Source organism: Phalacrocorax aristotelis, chromosome 3 (assembly GCF_949628215.1).
Source record: "Phalacrocorax aristotelis chromosome 3, bGulAri2.1, whole genome shotgun sequence".
Classification (NCBI taxonomy): Eukaryota; Metazoa; Chordata; class Aves; order Suliformes; family Phalacrocoracidae; genus Phalacrocorax; species Phalacrocorax aristotelis.
This window is the reverse complement of record NC_134278.1, coordinates 8547945-8570379: the sequence shown is the minus strand read 5'-3', so window position 1 is coordinate 8570379 and position 22435 is coordinate 8547945. Positions and strand designations below refer to the sequence as shown.

The 22435-nt window shown below is 44.1% G+C and overlaps 1 protein-coding gene across 5 annotated transcripts in view; it reads left to right on the top strand.

The window, feature by feature from the left end:
• The window catches only part of KLHL29 (kelch like family member 29), a 416272-nt gene extending 402142 nt beyond the window's left edge, over positions 1-14130 (top strand). For 4 of the 5 annotated variants that reach the window (XM_075086712.1, XM_075086713.1, XM_075086708.1 and 1 more), the window contains one exon: positions 11781-14130. In XM_075086712.1, coding sequence (XP_074942813.1) covers positions 11781-11964 — 184 coding nt within the window. In that variant the 3' untranslated portion in view covers positions 11965-14130. The other variant, XM_075086711.1, reaches the window with a different exon arrangement.
• Positions 14131-22435: the final 8305 nt, after the last annotated feature.

Below are 22435 nucleotides of genomic sequence, written 5' to 3'. Positions count from 1 at the left end.
AACATTAAAATTGAATTACTCGTGGCTTAACATTTTCTGCTGATAAATAAGCTAATACTACCTAACAGTGAAGGGGAGAGGGGAAGGGAGGTGTGTACCACCGGGGGGTTTCCTCATCACTTTCTTGTATGTGTTCAGGGACACAGCGCTTCCCAAAGTGCACATCCAGGACCCTACTATGGTTCATGTGTCTCTTCACATTCAGGCACGATGGATGGATGGGAGGGACGTGTGTTGGGCCCCTCCAGCAGACTGTAGGAACGCTGTTTTCCTCAGTTTGCTATGTGTAACAGGAGGATGATAAATACCTGGTGAAGGAGAGCACCATGATGTGGAACATGTTTTTGCTAACTAGCTAAAAGATCCTTGAAAGGGAAAAAATACTGAGTAAGCACCACACACTGATATTAATTATTATTTATTACATGCTTTTGATTGCTTTTTGGGCTTGCTTCCCTGATCCTGGTCACAGGTTTAACAAACTTCCCAAATTGGCTGACAAAAATAAAACTTGGCACCCATCGCAGGTACTGGCAGAACTTAAAGGCCTTTTAAAAAGTATTACATGGCTGTTACAGAAAGACAGCCTTGTTTCGGGCATTATTCAGTGCCAGCCCCTCACAGAGCAGTTCCCTGCGCTGGGGACTGGTGAGCTATTGGTTTCACAGGGAAAAGCCATCACTGGACCACAAACCCGCAGGCGGCCACGGGCGCTGGGTGAGGGCTTGCTGTCGACGTCCGATGCAGCAGCGTCTCGAGGCACTGAGCAAAGCCAGGGCAGAGGGGTTGTGCCAGGCGAGCGCCCAAGTGAAACACCGTCCGGGGCGGGAGGAGTAGCAGCGATGGGGCAGCTGCTGGGCCCACAACGGACCCGCATCTCCCAGACGGTCAGCCAAAGCTCTGCTCCTTGCCCCAGGGGTGTCCCTAGCCCCCATCCTGTGGTTGAAAAACACCTCTGTGTTTTAACTTGTTGCATTTAACCTTTCACTTTGGTGCAGATGAGAAAATGCCTTTCTAAGAAACATGCTCAGTTTTTATCTTTTTGTTGTTTTTTTCTCATTTTCTCCTTTTTTCCCCTTTCTTTTATTAATTTAAGGAGCGCCCTCTCTTGGCTGCTGAAGCATATTTTGTTGTAAGCAAAGGAGTCCAGGCAGCCAGCTCCAACCTGGGTGGCTGCGGCCGTGTGCGCTAAGGACAGGTCTTCCTTGTCCCTCCACCCTAGCAGGAGGCAAAGCAGGCCTGCAGTGCTCAGGCAGCTGCTGGTGATATTTTTCCCCTGAAAACCAGAAATAAAGGCTACGATGCAGCTCAGGGTTAGAGCCCGAACCAGTAACTGAAACACGAGGGACTTGTACATTCGATACATTCCTGTACCTTCCCATAGAGTGCTCTTTGAACATCTCTTTTGTAAAACATAACAAGAATCTATTAATTTACTATCTGGAGTACACTACAAGAGAAATTGCATGGGTGATTTCAAGCAGGGGTTGTTGGCTGAGCATCTCACCTGAAAGCTTCCCTGAGTTTCTAATGTGAAGGGGTGCTTTGCTCTGCACCCTGCAGAAGGGAATCCAATGGGAGACCCTGTGATGGACCAAGGAGAGGAAACCAATGACCTAATATTAGCTGCTGCTTAGGCACCATAATGAACTGGCTCTGCTTAAGTAGCATATGACACCTGTCAGTGAAAAGTAACTTGAAACATTTAAATGACATTTTTTTCTAAAGCCTAACACAATAGCGGACTGGAAACCTACATTTATAGTGGGATAGTCACCAAAAAAAGAAATAGTTCAGTGTGTGTCCGTTGGATGCCAAAAAAGGCACAGTTTCAAGAATCCTTAAATGTGCTGGGAAATGGTCAAGGAAAAATATTTCAGCCAAAAGGAGATGTGAAACCTATGACAAAGCCTAAATAAATCAGTAGGTATGGATATAGGGATAATGGGAGGTTAACAGTAACAAATAAGTTGAAAATCGGCTGCTGCTACAGGAGGCTGAGGGAACCAGTGAAATACTAAGGGCTAAGAAGGGTAAAAAGAAAGGCACTTTAAACCTTTTGGGATCAAGTTTGTAAATTTGTAATTTTAATCAGTTATAAAACCATTGCTGGTGAGGCTGATGAGGTAGCAAAGTGTAACACAGACCGATCAGATGGATATTTCTCATCTGTATTTCAAAGGGAGCAAGAAGGTTTGGGTCATATTCTGCTGTGAGGGACCAAAAGCGGTCACTGCTGCCATCAAGGAAAGATGTGAAATCAGAAACTGAGTTCTCAAATCAGGCAGCCCAGCTGACTTAGACGCAGGCATCTTTAGAGATTTCACTGAGAAGCTGATTGAACCACTAATGTTGATTTTTAATAACTCTTACAGTTCAGGATGGATCAGGGCACTGCCGAAGTGTTTCCATATTTTGAAAAGGTGAAAGGGAGAATTTTAGTGCAGCAATTAATTTTGCAAAGTACCAACATCAGGCTAAGTGGTCTCACTTAGCCTCATGTTGGTCCTCTTCAAAATATCAGAGTGGTTAATTTGGGATTTCATCGACAAATAACTAGATGCTAATAATATCATGAACAGCAATCGGTGCGCTTTCCTGGAAAAAGAGGTCTTATTAAACCAACCTGTTGTCTTCTGTTTTTTGGGGGGGAAATCGGGTTCTTTGTTTTTAATGAAACACGCCTGGCTGCTAAAGACAACTGTGATGCTATAATATACTACGATTTCTCCAAAGTATTTGGCTGGTATTATATGGAATTAACAAGGCACACATTAGAGAGATTAAATCTGCTTCACTGACAGATCTCAAAATGTAGTTCTTAATGAGAAGATATCGCTGAGCAAGGCCACCAGTAGCAAGCGTTGATTCTTCTTCAATGCTATTTAATATATCTACCAACAGTCCAGGTAATAGAAAATCTCCCCTGGTAAAGGCTGCAGGTGGCATAACATTTGGTGGGTAAAAAATATTACCGAAGGAGCTATTTTAGCCAGTTATCTGTATGTCTCAGTTAGATGGTCTCAAGCTAGCAGTGGTATTTTAAATGCAAAGTAATACACAGAGGAAGCACAATCATAGCAGCCCTGCTCCCCTTCGAAAGTCAGGCACTCAGAAGAGGACATAAAGGAGGCCGCTCAGAGGTACACGACATGAGCTCTCATCGCAATGCGGTGGACAAAAGGTCAGTGCAATATTGGATATATAATATGAGCCCTAACACCGAAATGAAAACAAGTTGAAGCTGGGAAGAGAGTGCTGCTGCATTCAGAGCTGGCGAAATGAATGCAGGTCTCGGGTCCACGCGTCAACATGCGGAAATATCGGCAGAAGTTCAAAGGGAAACTGCAAAGATGAACCCGGGTTGCAAATCAAATCTCTGACATGAAATTTAAGGATTTTATCAAAAAAAGGCTGAGAGGTGACTTGATCACTGGGAGCAAGTGGAAAAGCTTTCAGTCTCTCAGACAAAGGCATAGCAGGTTACAAGGGCTAGAAAGTCGTGTTATGCATCTCAGCCTTGAAGTGAGGCACTTTCCCAACAGCAAGAATAATTAAACAGAGACCCAGCGAGGGAGGGGGCGAACTCACCAACACTTGGTGTTTTTAAGAGGAGATTAGATACGTTTCCAAGAGACATGCTGCCTGGGGAAAAGTCCATGGCCTGCATACACACAAGCTCAGATTAACTAAGCACAGAGATCCCTTCTGACCTTAGTCTATGAATCTATAAATTCCTCATTCCACTCATTAGCATGGATCACAAAAACCATGGTTTAAAAGCAGCAACATAAACAACTTAAAAATTAACTGCATGCTATTGATCTCCTCTCACCGGGAATCACTCGATACTAAATTTGCTGGGAAAAATCTTGACTGTGTCACTTTTATTTTTATCTGCACTGTTTCTACGTGTTAGTGACTAGGGAGCGTGATGGCTTTGAGCACGGGGAAAGGAAATTTGTGTGACATTCCCCGTTCGTGAAAAATTAAAGGTCCATTCAAATGGTTTTAGTATCAACTGAAATTACTTTTAATGAAAAGCGAAAAATAAATGGTTCAGGTCTCCAGCTCACTATCAACAGAAGAGTAAATTGAGCAACATTTTCAGATTAAGCCCAGCCTGGTGAAAGTCAATAAGAAATTCGTGTTGACCTAGAATTAACCCTTTGAGGGATGGTGCCAAGTGGGTAAAGAGCTATAACAGGCCTGAAGCGTCTTAAAATTCACTGAGAGTTCACACGCAGGTCTTGAACATCTTCCACGTGACATGTGCGGGTAAGGGAAATATTTGACATTTCCCAAACATCAGGCAAACATCCTGTTTGCCACGCGGACCCTGGCTCCATCTGGCAGCCCCTGCTCATTTGCGGGCTCTCTGGAGGTGGAGGCGGCAGACAGCAGCCGACGGGGTGAAGAGCCGGGATGATCATACCTTAGTCTGCCGGACACGTCTCTCCAGAAAGACTTGCAAAGCCATCCCTCCCCTCCAGTGCTGGAGAGTCCTCCCTTTGCAGGCGGCGCTCTCCCTTCCCGCAAGGGAAGCTAACCCTTCCTTCAAGGGTTTATTTTCCCATGAGCAAAAAGAACACTGAATGCATTCAGTGCATGATTAAAAATTCCACATTCTGCTTGCTTAGGATGCAGGCGGCGTGCAAACAGGCGTGTGCTACAGAAAGCCTCCACGGGGCAACAGCGGCAGCATGATGGTGCCAGCAATAATTCTAGAGCAGCTAATTTACTACCAGCAATTCCCAACAGACACCAGAAAAGCATTTTCTTCCTCCTCCTCTGATTGTTAACCAGTAAGATTTATTAGATGGTTCTGCCAAATGGAAATCTTTAATACAACTTCGACTTGAGCTGAACAGCACAAAAACAGGGTCAGTTTGGGGATTATTTTTTTTAATTTTTCCCCCTCTTCTTTTTAAATAAGTCCTTGTTCTTGAACAGCAAAACATAGTGACTCCTGTGCTTAACTACTAGGCATTGCTAATGTAGAGCACCAGCGGCCAACTCCCCCAGCTGATTCCTTTCCGCATTGCAAAGTTCATGGTAACTCCAGGCACTGGAAGGGGTTAGAGCACAGCTTGCTTGGACGGATATTCCCAGGTGAAGCTATTACTGCGCATGGTTCCTTAATGGCCTGGCACTTCTGGAGCCCGCAGACGTAAAGGCTGCTCTGTTCAGCGGGCAGCATTCGCAGCTGGAAGTGTTTGTGGTCTAGAAGGGAAAACCGAAATCTTCCAGCATACCTGGAAGGAGATGCGTGGCTGGGACTATGCTGCACAGACAGCGGATGAGAACTGCCGCACCAGACTATTAGCAATAATTTCTGTTGGAGTTGATGACATGAAGGATTTCAGCGTGCACTAAAGCGTAACTGATACAGACAGAGCACTCTGGACATTACTGATATGCGACTGACTTTGGAACAAAACATTGCTTGTTTTCGGCAGCAAGTAACGATGCCACATGACGGTTTTGGATCATTAGCAAGGGAAAGTGCTCACGTAGTAGGGGAGAATATAACTGGAGCTTGGCCAAAACACCCACACTAATAATCCCGCTCCAAGAAGTGGCATGATAGCCTCTTAATTGGCTAATCTGGTCCTCATTTATCCATCTCCTTGTAAAGATGACACCTCTGGCAGCACAACACGGCCACCCGAGCTCGAGCCCTCTCAAACATAACAACCTGGCTGCAAACCACCATGCAGGTTATCAGCACCGCTACCAAACTCTGGACGACATTTTGGCACCCTGAGCACCACCACCCATGGAGATGGCGGCGACGCCTTTCACTTTGGTGTTGCAAACCACTGTACGGGTTTCACAACAAGGCCCCCACTTTAAGCAAAAGCTTAGGAGGCGCTTGCAGCTCTGCCTAGCGCCACACGGAGCCGCTTCCCGTGGTGGCTGGTACCCTGCCGGCTTTTCTTATCCCAGCGCTTACTCCACCCACTTGACAAGCATCATTCAGTTCCATCTCTGGTAAAGCCCTCCTGAAATCTTAGAAGGAAGGAAGTTAATCCAGTAAATAGATGTGGGGACTTTTTTTCTACTTCTAAGCAGATTCTGTGTCTATATAACTGATAACATTTAATAACCTTTGTGGTGCTGCTCCAAAAAACATTAGTGAGCACGTGTGCCTGCACAGGCAGGAGTGAGGAGGGAGAGAAGCTTTGTTTGTGGACTTAGAGGACACTAAGTTTCAGGGAATCAAAACAACATGCTAATTCAGCTGTTTCAAATCTCTTTTACAACCCCAGACAATTACAATATAGGATTATTTTTATTTTTTTAACATTTCCTGATAAGGCCAGTGTGATCTTTAGGACTAAGCAGGAATTTTTAAAATAATAATAATCAAAATTAACAAACTCTGCTGGTAGTCCCACTGCTTATTGCTTCTCTCTCTATGGGAGAGAGAAGGGCTAGAGCAGGAGCTCCCAGGCACTTGGCTCTCAAACCCTACAGAAAAGAGGTGCTGACACCCTCTGCTTTGGGTTGCTTCCAAATTACTGCCCATCAGGAGCCTTTTGCTGTAAGATGCTTTTGGATGAAAAGCAGAGGGTCCCTCCCACCCAACACTCTCGGTGGGAAGGTGGCCACTGAGTGAATGGCAGCCGAGCTGCCTGAGCAGGGCCCCCGGCTCGCGTGTGCCAAGCCCTGGTGCTGCGTGCCTGAGCCGGAGCACAGGTAGGGCAGGGTTTGCAGAGACATCAAGTGGGTGAGCAGGCAGCAAGGCTGATGCTCAGGTGCGGTTTTAAAAGTCAATTAATAAGTAGTGCAAAGTCAAATGCAGCAACGAAGGCAAATCAGATGCCGGGCTGCATCTGCAGGGGCGTTTCTAGGTTAGGTAGAGATGTGATCATCCCACTCTGCTCAGCCCTCGTCAGGCCGCACCAGGAGTACTGTGTCCACTTGTGGGCCCCACAATTCAAAAAAGACATGGACAGACTGGAGAGGGTCCAAAGAACGGCCACAAAGATGATCAAAAGGCTGGAGAACCTGCCCTGTGAGAAAAGACTGAAGGAGTTCGGGCTTTTCTCCCTGGCGACTAGAAGGTTTGGGGGACACCTCACATGGTATTCCTGCACTTAAAGGGAGGCTACAAGGAGGATGGGGGCTCTCTCTTCACAAGGAGCTACATGGAGAGGACAAGGGGCAACAGGTACAAGTTGCAGCAGAAGAGGTTTCATCTCAGCGTAGGAATTTTTTACAGTGAGAACAATCATCCACTAGAACAAGCTCCCCAGGGATGTGCTGGAGTCCCCATCACTGGAGGTTGTCAAGATGCGATTAGAGAGGGTGTTAGAAAATCCCATCTAGTGTCCCCCTCCCATGAAAGGTTGGACCAGATGATGCTTCAAGGTCCTTCCAACTTGGGTTGTGCTATGATTTTATGATTCGGTGATTTGCTTTGTCCGTCGAGTCCTTTAATGGCCAGCTGTCAGAGAGGGATCTTCTCTGCTACCTGTTTGCTGGGGAAGGACTGCAAGGTGAATAGGCAGAGATTTAAAGGGTGTTCAGATTACACAAGCACTCGAACCGTGGACAGCCAGGTCCCCACCTGCCCTTGGTGCCCCTCAGCCTTCTTGGGATTTTCTTAGGAGCATGATTCATAGCTTCACGGAGGTCAGCAGATGGACCGGACCAGTGGTGGCAGTGTCAGGGGGGATACTCACAGCATGATCCTCTGACACTACTTGTGGTTTGGGCAATGGAGGCACCTCGGGTGTGGGGCTATAGGTGAAGGCTCTCTAGCAAACCGCAGGCATTACCGCAGGGTTGTTAGCCTGCCAGGTAATACTTGCAAAATGCTGAAACATATTTTCCTGGAAGGAGTGGTGAAGTGACACCCATTTTGACGGCGATTACCTTCACCCCAGGCGTGCTGCTGGAGAGACGGGCTCCAGCTGCTCCTTAGCCGGGGAGGTCACTGCCCCCGATGCTGCCAGAGGTTTTGCGTCCCCGCAGCGAGGCTCAGCGGTGCAGAGCTTCCTTTTTTCCCAGGCTCTGACAGCCTGTAATCATTTTATCTCTCAGGATTAATGGCACCAAGCAATAAACTCGCATCCTAATTATTGTAATCATTTCTTTCTTTGTACGTCAGCCTTGGTAACAATGTTTTTACAGCTGCTGGGATGGAAGGGAGGGGAGAAAAGAAATATTGTCACAGTAATGAAGAGAGAGCAATGAGCATACTCCTTTCCACTCACTTTCCTCAAGGTTTGAGAGCCCGCTGGAGTTTCCTATTCCCTAAGGTACCAGAAATTAGTACTGCAAAGTAACAGCAATCTAGGACTGAATTCCTAATTGATCTTAAGTACCTACCTCCCACTTTAGCCCTTGAGATGCCTCAATGTCTCCAAAGTCCCCTGCACACGTAAGTACCCGCTGTGTACTTAGAACTGCCTATTTCTTGATGGCAGGAGTAGCTCACTGTTTTTCTTAACCTCAGGCACAACTCACAAGCTAAGCATTATGCCAATCTTATCTATGGGAATTTACTTTAATCACCATTTAAAATTCATACAGTTTTTCAGAGGCTGGAATTCAGCATCCATTTCTTCCCCAACACATTGGCACCATGATGGGAGGCCACAGTACTGAGCTGCTTGTCTCCAGCATTGGCCATGAATTCCTTTCAGTGCTGTAGCCCAGGTGGTGGAGAGAAAGAGCAACGTTTGCCCACCCACTGTAACCCCTAATCCAGAGCATGGGTGGGAGGAACCTGGGCCCAGATCTTTTCAGGAAGGTGTGGTTGCCTGCTCAGCTGCTCTACAGCGGCAGCAGCTCCGGCTTAGGGTAGCTGCTACTGAACATGCCACAGAGGAGATGTCACTAGAAGAAACGTGGGCAGCTGAGACGCTACACAGGGATTTGTAAAGCACCCGTGTCCCTGTTTAGGCACCCAACACTGGATGCCCAAGGGCATGCTGGGCACTTAAGGCCAGACTTCAGCTATGCAGCACACAGCCAGCTGGAAGGGCCTGGTGGTTTCTTAGGTCCTGTTCCCAGGACCTTCTGGCACAGATGGAAACGTCTCCTCACAGAGTCCTCCCTCTGTCCATCCCTTCTTTCTGTCCAGATCAAAAGCTCTGTACAGAGCAGCCTCATTGGGTAAGAAGCAGCAAGTATTAGACAGGCCTTGTACGTGAGTGGGACCAGTCGCTAAGGTTCTCTTCTTCTGTGCTGGTGTGAGGTGCTGTCATCTACACCAGCGTGCCCACACCCGTAAATTAAAACTCAGCTGAGGCCATTCATATGCAGTGGACCTTGATCATCAATGCTGAGGGAATGAGCCCCAGGCTCCAAGTTCCACACTAGCATTTCCTTTAATTACCCATTATTGAAAGTTCTGCAGCCAGATCTTTCTTGGGGATCTTTTCTTGTTTGGGAGTTTGTTTTTTCCCATTTCAGTCAACAAAATTGCTAAATTAATCCATTTGCCTTTTTTTTTTTTTTTGGTCACATTTTGTGTAGGGGTACTTTTTTAATGACTGCTCACCATGCCATTAGAGAACCAAGGCAGCAAAGCTACTCTGTACCGCAGTCCTTCTCTGACGCTGGACACTCTTCCATCTGGCACGTCCCAATGTATACCCCAATTCAGATAGGCTTCCATCTCCTTCAGCTTCACTATTAAGAAAACTAAGTAAAGCACAAACAGCAACCACTACCCCATGGCTGTATTTTTAAACTCTCACCCACTGGTGTTGCAGCCCACGGGGTGGGATCATCCTCCCCACCCCCTCCATGCCATATTTTGCAAACTGTAATTCCCAGCCTGTCTTGCTTTTAAATAATAACTTGATCCAATGCAAAGATGGGCTTCCCACCCCCCAACAAATACCTTAGTCCTAAAGCGTGGTTTAATTTGCACATTTGTCTGATTTAGTAGGTCAGCTAGTCCTGCCACTACGCTCCCTCCTGGCCGTAGGAACCCAGGCCCACCCTTTGGAGGTGAGCTCGTTCTCTTTCAGAGCTGTCTTTCAGGATGACACTTGCTTTACTCAAGTCCTTGTTCTTCCCCATTCCTCCCTGACGTTTCAAAAATAATTACCAGTGGTTCAGTAAGTTCATTAGCAAACTCCCTTAGGACCCTGGGCTATGTATCATCCAGCCCTGATGATTTGTGGATAGGCTCTAATCAAGTGTTTCAAGTCTCTCTCTCCTTCCTTCTCCTTTCAGATTAACAGTTATTTTGACAAGATTCTCATTATTTCCTATTTCCTGGCGGTACCCAGGGACTAGGCTTATTTGAGTCCTCACTGTTGTCATTGTGGGTTTATTTTTAACCTCAGGCTCTGCTTCTCCACAAGGACATCAGAGTTTTGTGTTCTTCAGAAACACGTGGTTTTGTCAGTGCCATTTTATTCTCGGTTCATCCTGTATCTTCCAGCACTCTCTATCTTTTGCCTTTATCACTTTTCATTCTTCTGCTCCAAAATTAGCTAAAGAAATAACTTTGCTTTTACCAAGCCTACAGGGTTACTTAGAGCTAGGCCACCTCCCTGGCTGCAATTAATTTCTTGTCTTCCCCTCCCTCTTCTTCTCCCCGCTATCCTCTGGCATGCCACGCGCTCTCCGAGTCTCCCTTTTCCTTCTCAACACCACCAAGCACCAGCTGCTCTTGGAAGGCACCCCAACCACCAGAAAAAACACTGCCAGCCCCATCTATCTTAACATCACCTTCAAATGTTGGGGGGGGGGGGGGGCGGCAAACAGGCTTCCTGACAGATGAAAAGCAGATCCGCACCCACTCTGGGGTTCCCCCCAAGCAGCGGGAAGGCAGCACGGAGAACACGACAGCCCTGCGTAGGCTTTTCCCACCCAGCTGCCTGCTGCCTCTGTCATCCTTCCACCCTTTCCAAATACACACGATTATCCCTCATTATCCATCTTCATTAGGCCGAAGCAAGCATCATGCCACGCACGCAACTGCTGGAAAGGCCAAGGGGTTAAGTGGAAGGAAGGGGGAGGAAGAGATGAGGCCGAAGGGCAATTTTCACCTGAAATACCTCTCACACCTATGTGCCGTCCCTCCTATCAAGAGCCTATGGACCACAGGATTAGCCCAGCCTCATTATCCTTGATTTGCAAGAGATGTCTCAAGTCAAACACTTTCCTTTTTAAAAAGCAGTAAGATTTTTTTCTCTTCTTCAAAGGCCGGCATATCTCTGCCCTGCCAATCCCTCAGCTGCATCAAATTCGTGTCCTGGGTCGGCTTTCCACTTGACACCACCCCTCGGGGTGGACAAGGTCACGTCAGCAGGACCTCCAGGCTCCCACGCCACAGCTCGCCCTTGGCTGAAGCATTTTTTTGGAGTTTTTTCCCCCCCCTCTTCACAGCATTCATTGCTAATCAGAGGAGTAACTTGAAGCAAGGGTTTATTTCCAACCGAGGTGGCAGGGACCCCAAATTGTTTGGATTGCTTTTGCGTGCGCGTGGTGTTACAGGGACGCGTTGTCCTGCTACATTTGCTGCAGATCCCATACGTGGGCTGGAGAAACATCCTACGTGGACTAATTTCTGTTGTTTAAATTAGAAACAACACTTACCTACCTGGCAGGAACATAAAAAGGATTAATTTGGGGGAGAGAAAGGGGGAGGAAAGATAAATGCCCACACAGCCTTATATAGATAAGAATAAAAGGTGTATTCATAGTTTACCCCTCGTTAGAAAAGACTGGGTTTGTTTAAAGCCTAAAAAGAAAATTGTTGGGTAAGAAAACTCACTTTTTTTTTTTTTTTTTTTTTTTAAATACAGCGCTGTTGTTCTGGATGGAAAAATTTATGCCACTGGTGGGATCGTTAGCAGCGAAGGACCTGCCCTGGGAAACATGGAAGCCTACGACCCTAAAACAAATACATGGACACTTCTACCAAACATGCCCTGTCCTGTTTTTCGACACGGCTGCGTAGTAATCAAGAAGTACATTCAGAGCGGCTGATATTACCCAGGAGTTGGACAGAGAACTGTTTGTACGTCTTGAAAGCAGGCAAGAAGAATACTACTACTTAAGAAACAAAAGCAGCAAAGCCAGCCAGTGAACATATTGCTCTAAAGTCTTGAATAGTGTCTACATTGAATGTAGAAAAATCATCCTCACCTTTTGGTGAAGAGGAGCAGAGAGCTCCGTGCTATGTAAGATATTGTAACTTAATAATACAAGGGTGTCACTAGATGTTATAGTGGCACTTGTTCTGGACGTCGGCTTTTGGTCAACCCAGGTGCAATAGAATTTCACATATTTTTTAAGCTGGGGAAGAAAGGAAAAAAAAAAAAAAATCTGCATTTTACTTTAGAGCTCAAGCTTGATTCTTAAAATAACCATGCAGATTAGTTTTACTATTACACTTTAGGCATCAATCTATTTGAAAGGTCAAAGTGTCCTTACCACTTTGATTCCTACATATGTTTTTAACAAATACATGCTTTTCAATACCAATGACTGAGAGAAATCTTGTGTGACAGATGGCTTACAGATGTCAGTCTTCCATCAGATCAAACGAATCTTTCAGTTCTCTAGAGCAGAGCCTGGAAGGGGGTGAGGTGGGGACTGGGACAAGAAGAGCCATTGGTAATAAATTCCATGTAAAATGATGAAAAAAAAAGGTCTGTTGGGCTGGATGAGTTTCTGCTCCCAGTGATACTTGCGTGGGCACGTGTGGCCATGCTGAAAGGTGGGGGGGCTTGTTGGGGCTTCTAAAGCTTTTCTTCCCGGTTTTGGCTGATGAGCGAACTTGACAGTGCTCGATTCCCATAACACAAAGTGGTTAAACGCGTCCCGAAACGCACTGGTTTCGATTCCAGAGGCATCTTCTGGTAAACCCACTCTTCACTCCGATCGGGATCACATTAAAACACACAGCGTAGCGTGGGATTTCCACGTTTTCATCAAACAGAGATGCCTTCTGTTGTGGCTACACGCTCAGTTTTGGCTCTCAACCAAAATTCCTTACATTGGGATATACGCCACTAATTTTTATGTAGAGTCTGAGAAGTTCTTTTATTTCATTTTTCAAGTTTCCCCAGAGGTGTGGAAACCATATACTTCTCTTATTTACGGATTTTGAACACGCGAGTTTAAATCCCATGGTAGAAAAATGCATAGACTTAAGCCCGGTATAAGAGACTTAAAACGATTATTATGTAGAGTTGTAAGTATATGCACAGCACAGGGGTTATATTTTTATATATATTAAAATATTGTCTATCCAGAGAGCATTGTGATGTGGAAATTCTTTATAAATTTATACATAAAAGGATCAAATGGGAGATGGACCGGGTAACATAGAGGGGGCAGGGGAAAGAATCTTAAAATTCACAAACAGGCGGTAACCCCAAGCTAAGGATTGTCTGATTTCTTTCCAAGTAGAGAGGAAAAAAGTTGCCGTACTTGCCTTTGCAGACCCAAATCCCAAATGCCATGCCGGGAACTCAAGAAGGAGGGTCCCGTACAGGGCGTGGGTGAGATCTTACAGTCAATGTCCTGTTGAATTTCATACCAAATACGCTCGCCTTTTTATACAGAGGGAGGTCTGCCCACAGCTTTGGGGAAATCAATGCAGGTGGTTAGCTAATCATCTTATTTTATTAATAATCGTTTATAAAAATTAAAAAAATGAAATTTGTATCTTGCAGTATTTAAAGAAAAAGTGCTCAAGTCAGCTGAGTCAAGCTGTAGGGTGACTCAAGTCACTCATTTTGACAGTGAGGTTCCAGCCTTTGTTATGCAGTTGTTTTATTTATTCTTAAAAAAAAATAATAATAAGCACAACAAAATTATATACTAGTATGTCATTTAAAGTATTTATGTCAAACAGGGTGCAAGTGTGAACCTAAAGATTGGAGCACAAGTTTCTAACTGCCTGGGGCAGGACTAATTTTAGTGTTGGTGTGTGTCTACCTCCAAAGGAGGTGCTACCTGTCAACAAGACCTAAACACATTCAACATTTCTGATTTAGCTTATTTCTTCATTTCTCACACTGGAACAAAACTGGCTATTTCTGTGAATAATATTAAAAACAGGGTTATCTGTAATGGTATTGTATATAGTTTATGTTTACTGTTAAGTTCTTGTTATATTATAATAAATATATTTATAGATCTAGATTCAGCATCCAGATTGGATTAATTTTGTCACGACTGAACAAGAAACAACACCGCATGAACCGTGACTTCAGGTTTCATCCCAGCCATGGACAACGCCTTGCTCATTCCATCCAGCTGGCTTCTCTTGCAAATCCAAAATGCACTGCTAGTACTTAAACGCTCTGTAGCTTCCAAAGTCCTTCCATTTTCCTTTCCAAAAAAATTCTTAGAAGTTATTTTGGATTTTATTCAGCAAAACTGCTTCTTCATTTATTTTCCCAAACTTACTATTAAGTAAAGAACAAAAGGGCTCAAGATAGTTTCGGAAACTATCTTGAAAAAAAAAAATAATCTGATAAACAGGTTTTTTTGTTTTGTTTTAAATGAAAATTAGGACTTGTACTGCACTGCTTCTGCGAAGTCTAAAAGATGAAAGCGTCTCCTGCCTTATGGTCAAAATTCCTTCATACCCAGAGTGGGAGCTCCATAACTCTCTGGATACATCGTTCAGAGAGCACTTAAGTGCAGCCGTTCATGGTTTCTTTGATGTTTCATTAGGGCGTCATCGGGTAGTTGTAAAACTGGACGTGGAACAAAGATGAGCCAAATATAACTACTCTCAAATACCACCGCAGCGGAACATTTCAGCTGGATTTTAGGAGGTAATATCTGTTCTACACATTAACAGGAAGAATCTAACAAATATTGAAATTGTCTCTGGTTCTTAGAGTACATATATGCAGGTATTTAAGAGCATGAACCGCAGTTTTTAAACATTTTAGTTTAGGCTTAGTGGCTCAGGTTGAACGGCCTGTGATTACTAAAAGCCTTGTAATTCAGTCTTATACAACCATGCTGCAATAATCCAGACCAAGCGGAATGAGTTGCCAACCTTTTCATCAACGCTCTACAAAGATCTCTTACTCAGCACTAGTCAATAATACTTGGTAGGATGAACAAGACACAGGCTATTTGCTTTACTTGTATGTGGAAATTATTTTAGTTCCCCTCTGGGAAGGTGGCTGAGTGCTTTTGCCAAATGAATCATGTGCACATATCTGCTCAGAGATTTTTCTTCTTAAAAGCTTTAAGAAATTCAAAGGACAGGCTGGCTCAGCAGCCTGATAATGATAAAAACTCTTTTGTTTGCTGGTTTGACTCTCCCCTGGCTCACCTGGGAAGGCAAGTGATCTCCAAATGGGGCTGTTCACTGCGTTCAGGCAATCACCTACCCCTGACAATTTACACAAGTCATCCGCCTTTCTCCCGTCTTTTCATCTAGTGGCAAACACACCGTAGTAATAAAACCTCAGCAACCCTGTCTTTTAATTAACCGCAGGTAGGTGTTAAGGCTGCGCTTAGCAGAGTGCAATTGGAGCAAGCTAATTAGAGCGTTCGTTACACTTCAGCTTGCCCTTGGTGGAGTCCGGACAAACTGAACGCCAGCACGAGCACCCACTTTCCGCAGCCGCAGGGATTAGCCGGGAGAGGAGCTGCAGCCTGCTCTCCTGCCTCACTTCACGAGTACCATTATGTTTAATCCGCAGAGACGGCAAAGGCACAAACTGCTTCAAGTCCTTACCCACCTGCCCAGCATCTTGTGAAGAATTTCTCTGAGAACTGGAACAGTTCCCGAAGCTTTTCTCCGCTGTCTCGAGTGCAAGGGCAAGGTCTCAGAACCCCACTGCCTCCCCATCACCAACCAAAAAAGGTGACTCAATATAATACAATAGGGGATAAACCTACAAACAGCGGATGCGGTCATGTCCTGGCAGGCTGCAACCTGTGCCAGGTCCCTGGGAAGACGCTGACTCTGCATCCACTTTGACATTTTTACAACTTGTCACACTAATACAAGCTTTTTAAATTGGATGAGACCCTTCAGCTCACCCCTTAATGCCTTCTTTCCCATTTTAAGTCGGCTCAAAAACAGGAGCTGAGACATGCTTTCGGCTGAAGTAGAGATGCCAGCACGTACGGAAAGGCAGCAGTAAGTTCCCATCGTTGGCGGCTGTGCTGGGTTGATAACTTAAGAGTGCAGGAAAAGCCAGAAAGAAAATGGTCTGGAGGGAAGCAGATGGAGGTGTCTCAGGCACAGCGTTTCCATCACTCATTACATTAAGCTGGACAGCGATACCAGCACAGAAACACCATTTTTCCTCCGAAAAGCCAATGTGTTTGAGGCATGATTAAACACTCGCTGAGAGTAGAATTCATGAAAGCAAGAGCTGCCATCACGAGCTCCTTAGCCGAGCTGCGCAAGCGTGGCAAGCAGACCAGCAGCCTCCAACTGCTGGAGACTGGAAACAAAGAAGAAAGTGTACCTTGAAAAACGACTCTCCCTTTGCCAGTGTTTTTCCTTTTGATAGCACACACTACTTTTAGTAATTCCTGTGTAGCTAGCGGATTTCTTACAGAGTAACAAATTCCAATTTTCTTTATCTAAACAAATTCTACTTCAATCGGTAGCAGCTTTAAACACTGAATTAAATGCTTTGGCTCAGTTACTACCTGAGAGAAGGAAGCTCCGGTGCTGTCATCAAGCCAAATCTGCCTCTGAATTTTTCATTAGTCTATACATTGAAGGTTTGAAAGGCTGCCTGCTGGTTTTAATTTCATGATTGTTATTTTTGAACAGCATTCTCCGCTCCTTCAGAGTTCATATCCGAGATCTTACACAGCAAGGTTTATACTGGCAACAGTATCAAACTCTTTCACGACCTGTCCAGAGAACAGCACTAGTTACCCAGGTTTTTAATAGCTTGACAGGCAACTTCAGCACGTAGCTTATAAGCAAATTAATAGAGATCCAGGAATGGTGATGACAACTGGGGCTAAGCTGAAGATTGCTTGAAGTCATGCCTCGCACCACAGGCACCACAGGCACCACAGGCAATACACACGCTTTCTCCACCGTCCAGCATGGGTGACCCTTTCTCACAGGTTTGTGGCTGAAGAGCAGCCACCTCAGGTCACCAGTGACACTCCCACATAAGCTGCAGCTTCCCACCTCAGTAAAAAAAAAAAAATACAGGTTTATAAAAGTAAGAGCTCTTACAGGTAGAACGGAACCAATTCCTCTCCACACCTTGGGAACTTAAACAAACCAGCCCCTAATTTCTAATACAATGTCCTTGTGCTGGTGGACAGCGTCAGAGTAAGGATGGGTGAACAGCAGAGGTGACGCACCAAATGCTTTAAGTCTTACAAGCATCATGCGCATTATGCTCTACCAGAAACACTGTCCCTCCACTCAAGTAAAAATAATGAGCTCCTGCAAAGCAAGCCTACATTTCCAGGCCCGCTGGAATTTCTGTAGCCACTCCATTTCCATTAAAATAGATGTCTTTCAGTAAGTTAGTTACTTTCATGTCCAATGAATGCAGTGCTCCATTACTTGTTGACACCAAGTTCAAGTTCACCTGCTTCAATTTACACCCAGCTTTTCTGCAAGCTGCTTGTTTATGTACTGGAACATACAAATGCCACACGCCGCCTTCCCAGGGAAAATGAAGAGTGGAAATGTGGCAGGGAGTGCTTGGGAATGGCTCTCATTTCTGTTTTCTATTTGGCAAGAGACATCCCCTACGGGCATTAAGACATCCAGACTGCACACTACCTGGGGAGGATATTAGGCTTTCCCTAGCGGATACGGGTTTTCAAATGCAGGAGGTAACCGAACACTCAGCCATCTCCAGAAAGCCCAGAAGTCTCTGCCCTGCTGACATTCATTTTTAATAACACGTGGGTATTTTGGAAAAAGTGCTGATAATGTGACAGTTATCGAAAGGGCAAGTGAAATGACTGGGTAATTACAGGGCATTCACCTGACATCAATCCCAAGTAAAAATGGAAAGATGATATCTAAACTGATAATGAATCAAAGAGATAATAAATACGACCATTTTCTAGAAAATCGGCTGTATCACACAAGCCTGATCTCATTCTCTGACAGCATTACACATTTGATTGATAAGGTAATAGATTTTCAACAGCATGTGACAAAATACTTCAACTTGCTCACTGTACAGTATTCAGACAGCAAATATTAAACAGGCTAAGAATAGGCAGATGAATTGAGGAATATCTAATCTGTTCGAGTAATTCTCAATTTGGAATTATCAGAGTATTTCTAATGGGGGAATCCTCCTCTTCCAAAGTTCTTGAAGGAAAATGTTGACATAAATCACTAGTCACAGACCTGTGGAAACAGAGATTAGCAGAGCAAAAGATAATGAGGACCGAACAAGTCACGCACTGTGCTGGCTCCTCTGGCTGGCAGCACTAAAGCACAACGCCTTTTCATAAAGCTAAGCAGGACCTCAGAGAGGGGGGGAATGAGGAAGGCTGACACGCAGGATGGAGAACAGCACCGTGAAAAGCTGCACGTCTGAGAAGAGTCAAGCAACAAGAGCTCCCAGCCCAATTTCATGGAATAAAAGGACTAAATTGATCCTCGGATGTGTAAAAAGGGGAACAGTGAATAGGAATCACTGATTTTTAGCTCTATATATGGCACTGGTGGGACCGATGCTGGAATATCACATCAATTTCCTCTGTGAACAAATGTTTTAGATGATGTTGAAAAATTGACCTACTGCAGAAAAGAGCCACAAAATTGACTTAAAGGCTGGAGAAAATGCAGTGAAAGCCATAAAGAACTAATTCTCAGCAAAAAGAAGACCGAGAGGCTACTGGATCATAGTGCATTAGTATCTTTGTGAAGGGGGGGGGAAATCTATGTATGAAGAGTCTAGAACATAAAGATAAGACAAGAAGCAGTGCCTGGAAGTAGAAGCCAGACCAAAACAAATGAGGATAAGGCTTGTGTTTCTATCCATGAGCTTAACCACTTGATGAAAATCTCACAGAGCAGGACAGATGTACTAACTCTGCAGATCCAAGACTAGACGCCTTTCTTGAAAACAGTCAAGCCATACCTAAGTTAGTGGACCCTGTGCATGCATGAGATTAAATCATACCTGCCACAGCATCAGATTCAACGGTGTTTTCTGCTGACATTATTCTCCGTGAATAAACCTGAATTTTTGTGACAAATTGCTAAACATTTAAATCATCATTAGGTGTCAGCTCATTTCCAAAATTTATTCCTACATATTGAAAAGATTAACACTGTAAAATTTATGCTCGGCTTGTGCTTCAGTGGCTGTCCTCTGAATCTTGTGAAAAGGAAGCTTTTTATTTTTAAAAAGCTTTCTGCCTTCGGGACACGCTTTAAATTTTAAAGCAAGAATCCGAAGCACTCTAACCCCAATATAAAGGCTAGATATTAATTTTAAACCAGTTACATCTCCAGTGCTTCATGCAAATGGAGTCTTATATGCTTATATTTCTGATACTTAAAATATCTACACAAAACAGTAATTTATTACTAAACTGATGTTAATAGCCACATATAGCATGTGACTATTCACATTTTATCTCCTTTCTCTCACTAAACCTTTTGTAATGGCACACATAATGCAGTGGGCATCACTTCAAAACTCATTTCAGAATTATATTCATTAGAAACTTAAACCAGATTGGCAATCTGTCCTTCCCTATCAGCAAGATCAGGTATCACTGTTCTTCCAGGTAGCCTCCACATACCAAAGGCATTCCACAACGTGTAACAAAGTCAGCAAGAAAATGCAAGACCTTTATGACAGAACTAGAGCTGGGGTTTTGGAGATGAGGAATAGTTCCTTAACTAAACCAGCACTATCTTCTTTCTGCCTACAGCAGAAAGACTCGATTTCTTAGCAAATTAATTTAGTTGAAATTTAACATATTTTCTAGGATGAGTAGGTCTCTCTGCTTTACTTCCTTTGCTGAAGAAATATTTCAAAGGGAGCCCTTTTGAAATTTCCCGAAGTCTTTCCTTCCTCCCAATCCACAGTCCCAAAGCTGACAGGTCATCTTCTACAGACTCCTACTTCCATACACACACAGCGAAGATCTCTGGGTTATATCACAATTTCAGTTTTACATTGACACAAAGGGGTTTTCATCACAATGTAATTCGTCTCCACAATAAAGCAGGATGACAAATGGGGTGAGCATTCCCAGCAGCCACCCACTCTCAGGGACCCATACATTTCTCATGCGTACTCTTGCCGAATTCCCGATTGCTGACAGACAGGAGTAAGCAGAACAGATCACAGAGAGGGGTCCATCAAGGCAGAACCAGCTCAACTTCTGCAGCGTGCCAACACATCCTAAGTGCTGCAGCAGCAATGCCCCAAATACAGGGCCTGAACAACCCCCTCCCCTGCTCTCAGCCTGCCCCACTCTTGTAATTGTATGCGAGGAACCTTCTAACACAGCTGAACCCGAGAACACCTTTGGCACCTGAAACTTGAAAGCAGCTTTATTCCAAATCAGCATCCACATATCAGCAAACCTTAATGAGAATGGCCGGGTTTACAGTAACGTTGCACTAAAAGTGGTGAATTCATTTTACATCTTAGCTGCTTACCATATTTTTAAAGGAAAAGAATTTTCCCTAGTATTAAAGAATGGCGCAATTCAGCATAACTCAAATGCATTCCTAAAATACATGGAATTTAGTAGCAGTCACAGCCGTTTACTAGCAATGGGTTCAACAGAAACATACGCCTTATGCAAATCATCACATGGTAAAAAAAAAAACCACTCACCTAGAAATGGAATGAGGCTAAATTAATTAGTGCTAAAGTTTATAATCCCTCATTTTTACGTAACAGTTACATGGCCACAAGTGATGCATAAAAGGAGGAGAAAAAAAAAAAATGAAGTGTTTGCCTTCATTAATCAGTTTACTGATGTAGCTTGCACAATTTATTTACACGCAGTGGTAGCTTAGAACGCCACATATTACGAGTCTGAGTCCAAATCCTACCCGAGATACAGAACAAAAGGATCTCATTTTTAATGTATTTGAACAAAATATCTGAGGGGCTTAGAGGAGGAAACCAAGGATGTGCAACACTGCAAATTTAAGGAAATGCGGGAAATTACATTTCAAAACTAAACTCAAAGGAGAAACCAAGTAGAAGGAAGCAGCGTTAAGCAGCGAGTGCTTGACAAATGAGAGTGCTGCACAAGCTTTTACTAAGACTTATTTAACAACACGTGACGCAATCCAACTATTCCTCACTAATTCATGCCTTTGAAGCACCAAAGTTCACTAAGTATTTTCACAAGAATCCTTTCGTCAATGCCCAAATAAAGCGCCGTTTTGTCCCTTTTGACTGATCATTTTTACAACCACTGTCAGAAATCAGGCCTGAAACCATTCTCTCTGTTAACATGGCCATCACCACACCCGAAAGACAGAACCAGATACACCAGACCTCATACCCTGCATTCTTTCTTCACAAACCACCAACCCCTTGGATGGTGTTGACATGTGGTGCTGAACGGCTGGCAAGGCCATTCAGATCAAACCACACCTGACCATGCTGACGCAAAGGGAGCCTCAGCTCTCACTGATCAATTACTACATTATTACATTTATATCATGTTATGTGATAGGTATTTTATTGCGCTTCCAGAGCTGCGTATAAACGAGGAATTGGTGTCAGAGGTGATATAAGTTACTGCTACCCTCTTCCTCAACTATTTTTTTGCCCAGGAGCCCTATAGTTTAAGGTATGCAGAAAAGAGGAAAATGAGCAAGTGTGTTATATGTCCTACACCTCGAAAGAGGCTGTAACAGATCTACAGAACAGCTTCTCATACTCTGTTCGACCTTCTATACATCACATGCAGTTTGTTAGCTCTGGATAAATTGCCAACAAGTAAGATGTGGGTTGATTCTTCACTGGCATAACCTCCAGCAGCTTGCTCTCCTATGCATGAATTATTGCGGGGGGAACTAAAGGAATTCCTAGATGTATTATAAGTTTATCTTTAAAAAACAAACAAACAAAAAAATAAGAACAACTTTGATAAACAGGGAGGAAAGCGAGTGTTTTTTAAAAAAACTCTTAATGAGAAACCTTAGTACGTCAGCATCCAAGTAATACCATAGACAGTCCTGGGCGGCACCCTGCAACCGAGCATAAAGCATTGTCTAAGCACAGAGCATAACTTCATAACAACTACGTTATTCACTTGCCAATGTACAATGCTTATTTTTCTTTGTCAGTCAAAATTAATAATAGGATTTTTTTTTTCTTTAATGGACAAACACTGAAAGCAAAATTACAGCTTAAACAGCTGAACAGCAAGATGCCAGAGTAAAACATCTGAACTGCAAAATCAAGGAGGTCTGGTAAGAAAAAGACTGGTATCAGCTATTAGGCAGCATTTCTTTTAAAAACATTTTTGAAGGAGCTAAAGC